Source organism: Engraulis encrasicolus, chromosome 11 (genome assembly GCF_034702125.1).
Source record: "Engraulis encrasicolus isolate BLACKSEA-1 chromosome 11, IST_EnEncr_1.0, whole genome shotgun sequence".
Taxonomy (NCBI): Eukaryota; Metazoa; Chordata; class Actinopteri; order Clupeiformes; family Engraulidae; genus Engraulis; species Engraulis encrasicolus.
This window is the reverse complement of record NC_085867.1, coordinates 16,241,362-16,248,597: the sequence shown is the minus strand read 5'-3', so window position 1 is coordinate 16,248,597 and position 7,236 is coordinate 16,241,362. Positions and strand designations below refer to the sequence as shown.

The following is a 7,236-nucleotide window of genomic DNA, read 5'->3' as shown; positions in this document are numbered from 1 at the left end:
AAAGTATGAGGCCCCCCCTTATGCAATACATCAGGACTAGGTCACATCATCATCATCAATCATCATCAGTAACATGTTATATATGAGTACATACCAGTACACGTGGGGAAAAAAGTAGTGTAAGTAGTGTGTAGTGTTTATAATCTTCTTGTGATGTGCTACCTATTCTTGACATAATTTCCAATGGGGCACCTCATACTTAAGTTATACTTAGGCTTAAGGACTACTGATGGTTCACATCCTAGAGCAATTTAGGTTGTTTCTTTAGTTTACTTGTTTGTAGTACTGCATTGTGATTGTTCTGGCTTGGTGTATTTCTTGATGCCATCGTTAGTGCATGTCCAGCTTTTGACATGGTTCCTTTGTCCTTCCTGTCCCCCAGCTTCCACCTACCACCAGGCCATGGGACAGAAGTTCCAGTACAGCAACTTCCTCAACAACAAGAGGCGCGTCAACGACTCCTTCAGGCATCGTCAGAACTGGAACAAGGAGGACGGAAAAGGACGGCACTGATCCATCTATCACACCTGACGGAGGAAACAATAAGGAAATACACCAGAGAGCAAAACACCATAATGTGCCTTCATCATCACAGACATCTACACAAAAGCAGTCCGGAAGACAGCCGCCATTTTTCATCCATGCCATCTTGCCAACGTAATCTGTTTTAAGAGGTGACACTGCCATGAAAAAGACGAGATGTCAACAGCTTACCACTGAAATGTAGTTATCATTGTCTGACTATGCAGTTATAATGTTTTTGTTTTGTTTTGTTTCGTTTCATCTCTTCTTTTTTCTTTTCTTTTTTTTTTGAGGGGAACATGCTAAGGGAATCAAAAACGGAAACATGTAAATAGGCAATCATTGCTTATTTTTGAACTTTTCTTTCAGTTCACATCCAGTGCTAAAGGGGAATTGAGGAGTTGTGGACGAGCTTTTTTTTTTTTCTTTGGCCTGATGCTAGTTCTTCTGAGTGAATCGCTCACTCAGTCACCTAACACTTCTGTAACTGATGTCCGTGGATCCCGTGCCGGACTGAGGTAGTGGGGACACTTTTTAGGGGACGCTGACTGAAAAAAGGGATTCATTTTTTTAAGTGCATAAGAAATGCAGTGACTGTGCTGGCATGATTGTCAATGTATAGAGAGTGTCCTCCACAGACCCAGACACCAGGGACAGACAGCCTCTCGACTGTGAAAAAGGTCACAGACATTACAGATCTCCTGCGGAGGTTTATTTTTTGTTTTTTGGAGGATGAGAGGATTGTATCAGAAGTGTCACTTTGGTCATTTTTTTTTATCAAGGTCAAAGTTATATTTACTGAAGTTATTCTCCAGTATTTACAAAAAATATAACACCCAAATCCATCATTTTTGTACTAGAAATATGATAAATATGGGGGTTGTATATATAGGTAACCATTCTTTTTTTAATGAATGTTATGGTAAGATATTAAAAAAGAAAATGCTGTATGTGTGACTGCTTCGGTCAGAGATATTTTCCACCAGATAAGTGACGAAAAAATTTACACAAGACCATTTATGTTTTTAATTTATTGCAAATGTTTCTTATAACAATGAACTGTGAGATTTAAATAAAGTCAAAAGAAATATTATTAAATAAATGGATGTCCTTCCTCTATCAATATGATGAGCTATGTTGTATCAATCACTCGTATACCGTTTACTGAAGAGGTCAAAACCCCTGAAGGAGCACAAGGGGTTCAAAGGTCACTGAGGTTCAGAGTAGGGATGGCGAAAATTGAAAAAACTCTTAACCGGCTACTGAGACCCATTAACCGCTGGTTAACCGGTTAACCGGTAATCTTAAATTTTACAACGTTCGCGTGCCTGATATGCACAGCACTGATTTTTTTTCATTTTTATTTTTCACATAAGCCTTTTTTTTGCTGCGCAGACAGGACCTGTCATGTCCAGCCATTGTTGCCAGATGGAAAATGCTGATTATCGTACTAAAATCTAAAAATTATCGTTTTTTGGGAGGAAATTATTATTATAATTATTAATATTATTACAACCGGTTAACCGATGGCAGAAATTTTTAACCGGTTAAAGTTGATCTGGTCGATTATCGGTTAACCGGTTACTGGTTACCATCCCTAGTTCAGTGCTACAGTAAGGGAGGGAGAGCAGTGTGACTTGGAGTGCATCTTAATATGCCACCTTGCCTCCTCCACTTGCGCTTGTCTCCTCGCCCCGCCTCCTGGCCCCTCCTCCGTGGAGAAAACGATAAAGTTTCCCAGCTGTCAGCCTAGCCACAACAACTTTTGAGGGACTGTTTTTCATTCACCATCCCAATTGCAAACGAGAAAAAGACTCTACAATTGAGCTTTTGCAAGATATTGAAATATAATGCTGTTGTCAGTGATGTCATCATGACGAGAAGCGAGTGGAGGAGGCAAGTGGAGGAGGCAAGGTCACATATTGGGATGCACTCTTGGGGTGCTCCGTCATCACTCCGGGGAGGCTTTTCAGTGGCCTCCTAGGGCAGGGGTGGGGAACCTATGTCTCGAGGGTCGGTTGCAGCCATTGAGGCCATTTTATCCGACAACCCGATTTAATTTTAATGTTATGCAGTTTCACATGAAATATGGCATATTTTGTAATGGGAGTCTTAGGAAATACATTTGCAATACAATTAAGTTATATTCAGGGGACCTAGAGAAGGTGGGGGTCTGTTAGGCGGCTGCCTTCAATATAGGCCTAAAGCACAGAGGGAAATCCTGGTTTGTGTACATAGTACTGCCCTCGGAGGACTATTATGGCACTCGGATGAATTTGAGTGGCCCCTCGAAGGAAAAAGGTTCCCCACCCCTTGTCCCAGGGGCTTTATTGGTCATTTAGGGGCCAAAGGTAAGTGATAGGCTGCAGAGTTCAATGAGACTTTCAGTGGTCAATGAGCAATGAGCTCAGTAGTGGTCAGTGAGAGGATCAGGGTCACTGAGAGAAGGTCATTGGTCATTGAGTGGCTTCAGTGGTGATTAGAGGTTCTGGTCACTGACAATGTCAGCAGGGGTTCCTTCCATCCAAAGAGTTTAGCTGTCAGCAACTGGACTTCTGTGAATGTTGAGGATGTTTTGCTCCTCTTTCCAGATCAGCCTGATCTCCAAAAATTCCGTGCTCCTGGACACGGATGTTAAGGACACGAAATCCGTGTCCAGGAGCACGGATTTTGCCAAAATTCCGTGCTCCTGGACACGGAATTGTTTTCCGTGATGGGCACACGGAAGTGCTTTCTGTAGGCTATTACCACAGCACTGTGTTAACTCTATCATTAGAAAATACATACCCAATGCTGATAATAAACAAAATAATGCTATAGCAATTTAAGTTGTGCCCTGACCAAAACATTCCCTAACCTTAACCTGTTATTAAAGACATATTTTTGAAAAATACCTTTTCCAGTTGGTTGCTAGGCTATCAAACTCATATAATGAATGAAAGAAAACTAGCTGTGCCCAGACCAAAACAATCCCTAACCCTAACCTGTCAGTAAGAAATCAGTTTTTTTTTTTAGACAAAGTATTTGAAATAAGAAAAATCCTGAGAAAACACAAGACTGTGGAAATAGCCTATAGAAAGCACTTCAAACAATTCCGTGTCCAGGAGCACGGAAAACAATTCCGTGTCCAGGAGCACGGAATTTTGGCAAAATCCGTGCTCCTGGACACGGATTTTGTGTCCTTAACATCCGTGTCCAGGAGCACGGATTTTTTGGAGATCATGTTGCCCAGTTGAAGCTTTGTCAGTTCTGTTGGATGTAGATGACACTTCTCTAGATTGCTCCCCTCCACTAATGGCAAGGAGCCCCTTCCTTGCCAAGATGAGTGAAAGTCAGGGCTCAATCATTGGGGGAAGTGGAGTATCGTAGGGCCACTGGGTTCTCTTTGGCCATTGAAAGAGGGGATTAACCACCACTATTATCACTCCATTTCCTGGGTATTAGTAAAGCATCTATGTCTATACTACATGGGTTTCCCGTTTGTAAACAATGCCTGGCTGCACGACCCTGGCTGCGCACTGTTCAACCTCTGATTGTTGGACTCTACTGTCACTCAAAAAAATGTTCTCACGTGGTTGGCTACTTACTGTAGCATCTTGCCCCTCCTCACATCGCGAATGTTTGTAAAAGGTGAACCTATGTATCCTCTACTAATCTACTTCAGGGCTCAGGTATCACTTAAGGTGGGTGAAATGCAGCAACCCAACCTCTTTCCTAACTTTAGTCCCCCCTTATCTGGCCTTCATATAGGGCTCATATGTCATGCTGCTATGAAATGTCTCAGCAACCCTGCTGTAAAATCCTCAAGTTGCCAAGCTATTCTCAAGATGATTTCACCATGTACTATAGGTACACACTGACTACCACAATTAGATTAATCTGATTATGGTTGATATGATTATGATTAAGGGTCAATAATGGGTAAGCGGTTAGGGCATCAGACTTGTATCCCAAAGATTGTCGGTTCGACTCCCGACCCGCCAGGTTGGTGGGGGGAGTAATTAACCAGTGCTCTATCCCATCCTCCTCCATGACTGAGGTACCCTGAGCATGGTACCGTCCCACCGCACTGCTCCCTTGGGGCTCCCTTGGGGCTCCCTTGGGGCTCCCTTGGGGCGCCATTGAGGGCTGCCCCCTTGCACGGGTGAAGCATAAATGCAATTTTGTTGTGTGCAGTGATCACTTGTGTGCTGTGGAGTGCTGTGTCACGATGACAATGGGAGTTGGAGTTTCCCAAATGGGCTTTCACTTTCGCTTTCATTATTCGTTTCAGATTAATTAATATGTCATACCCTGGGCCCACCCATGCTTCCTGTGATGCTGCACAAAATGTTACTTCTTTGTCTGGCCAGGCCCGCTATCTATTGCTGTTTGATAGAACATTTGACTATGTTACACCCTCATTTTTTCTGAGTCTTTCTATCTTGTTTTTGTGGAGTTATAAACTGGAATGTGAAAATTGACCCTATCCCACAATGGTGAAGAATCTTTTAAAAAAAAAATCCTAGATCTGGATCGTTATCCGGATCACCACCAAACACATCACCTAAACTAATTTCCAACAACTCAACAAAATTTCACCTAAATCCTTGCATAATTTTTTTAATTATCCTGCTGACAGACAGACAGACAGACAGACAGACAGACAGACAGACAGACAGACAGACAGACAGACAGACAGACAGACAGACAGACAGACAGACAGACAGACAGACAGACAGACAGACAGACAGACGTGACCGAAAACATAACCTCCTTGGCGGAGGTAACAAAATATTACTTCTTAGATATATTAGTAGGGTTGGAAAGGGGGGTCCACGCGCACCCCCCGGCTTTTTTCACGCCACCTGATTTTTTTGTATCTTTAAAGTGTCTACTTTAAGAATCTGACAGGTGCCAAGCTGAAATAATGTCCCTTGGCCTTCATTTTTAACCATTTAATGCACCTGACAGGAATCCAACAGATTGAAACAATGACAGAGAATAAGTCATAACTTTTGAAGTATACTACATACAGAGACAAATTAACACATTCTACTATACAATATTGACCTGAGGAATGAATCTAAGTTATTGTTTTTGACTTTTGACAACATTTAAACAGCATATTTGCTCATAAACAGCAATAAAATGATCCAAAATATGTAGACACTCAACTATCTTTAAATTTTTTTGAGTTTTGTTGTCTTTTGTTCACCACCTGCTCTTCCTTTATCATTGGCAGTGTAGATGTGAGTATTATATCAGGTATTAAGCTGAAATTATGACCCACAGTCTCCATTTTTGACCCTTTAATGCGCCTGACTGAAACCCGACAGACTGAAACAATGATACAGAATGGGTCATAACTTTTGAAGTAAGCTACATACAGAGACAAATGAACACATTTTCCCACACAATATTAACCTGAGGAATGATATTAAGTTGTTGTCTTTGACATTTCACAACATTTAAACTGCATGTTTGGTCATAATCGACAATAAAATGGCCTAAAATATGTAGACACTCAAGTATCTTTTCATTCTTTTGAGTTTTATTTTCTTTTTGTCCACCACCTGCTATTCCTTTATCATTTGCAGTGTAAATGTGAATATTATATCAGGTTTTAAGCTGAAATAATGACCCACAGTCTCCATTTTAACCCTTTAATGCGCCTGACTGGAGCCCGGCAGATTGAAACAATGATACAGAATGGGTCATGACTTTGGATGTGAACATCATACAGAGAGATCAACACATTTCCCAATGTTGACCTAATGAATGATATTAAGTTCTTGTCTTTGACATTTCACAACATTTGAACTGCATTTTTGGTCATAATTGGCAATGAAATTGCCTAAAATATGTAGACATTCGAATCTTTTCATTCTTTCGGGTTATATTTATTTTCAACACCTGCTCTTCATTCATAATTTACATTAAAAAGTGCATGATGTAAAAATGTACGAGTATTAAGCTGGAATAATGACCCACAGGGTTCATTTGTAACCCTTCAATGGACCTGAATGGAACCAACAGATTGCAACAATGATACAATTCATTGGGCAGTCATGGGTAAATTGGGCTCTCATGGGTAAGCGGTTAGGGCGTCAGACTTGTATCCCAAAGGTTGCAGGTTCGACTCCTGACCCGCCGGGGGGGTGTAATCAACCAGTGCTCTCCCCCATCTTCCTCCATGGCTGAGGTACCCTGAGCATGGTACCGTCCCACTGCACTGCTCCCCAGGGGTGCCAATAAGGGCTGCCCTTTTGCACGGGTGCAATTTCGTTGTGTGCAGTGTGCAGTGTTCACTTGTGTGCTGTGGAGTGCTGTGTCACTATGACAATGGGAGTTGGAGTTTCCAAATGGGCTTTCACTTTCTTTCTTTCAATGGGGGTTAACATTTGAAGTAAACCACAGTACAAAGAAAAGGTAACCCATTTCCAAGTTTGTCAGCCATGAGTGTGTTTTACACTGGCATGTTTCTCTGTCCCGTACATTTGCCATAACAAGCCAAACAGTCTATGTCTGCAGAAAAAGGTGAAAGACGCATCTTCATGTTTAGCTACAAATTACATGTGGAGGTTTTGTAATATGAAAAAGGAAAGAATATACGCACACCACAGATGCTGCCTTGTCGTGAGACACATGACAAAGACCTTACAGGTCGAGACATTGTGTTAGCATTTGACACATTAAATTACGACAAGGGAGCTTCTGTGGTGTGCGGATAGT

The 7,236-nt window shown here is 41.7% G+C and overlaps 1 protein-coding gene across 3 annotated transcripts in view; it reads left to right on the top strand.

Annotated features, from left to right (window-relative positions):
• Positions 1-1,603, top strand: part of vcanb (versican b) — a 303,281-nt gene extending 301,678 nt beyond the window's left edge. For all 3 annotated transcript variants that reach the window (XM_063210038.1, XM_063210039.1, XM_063210037.1), the window contains exon 15: positions 383-1,603. In XM_063210038.1, coding sequence (XP_063066108.1) covers positions 383-513 — 131 coding nt within the window. In that variant the 3' untranslated portion in view covers positions 514-1,603. The remainder of the gene's footprint in view (positions 1-382) is intronic.
• The last annotated feature ends 5,633 nt before the right edge of the window (positions 1,604-7,236 follow it).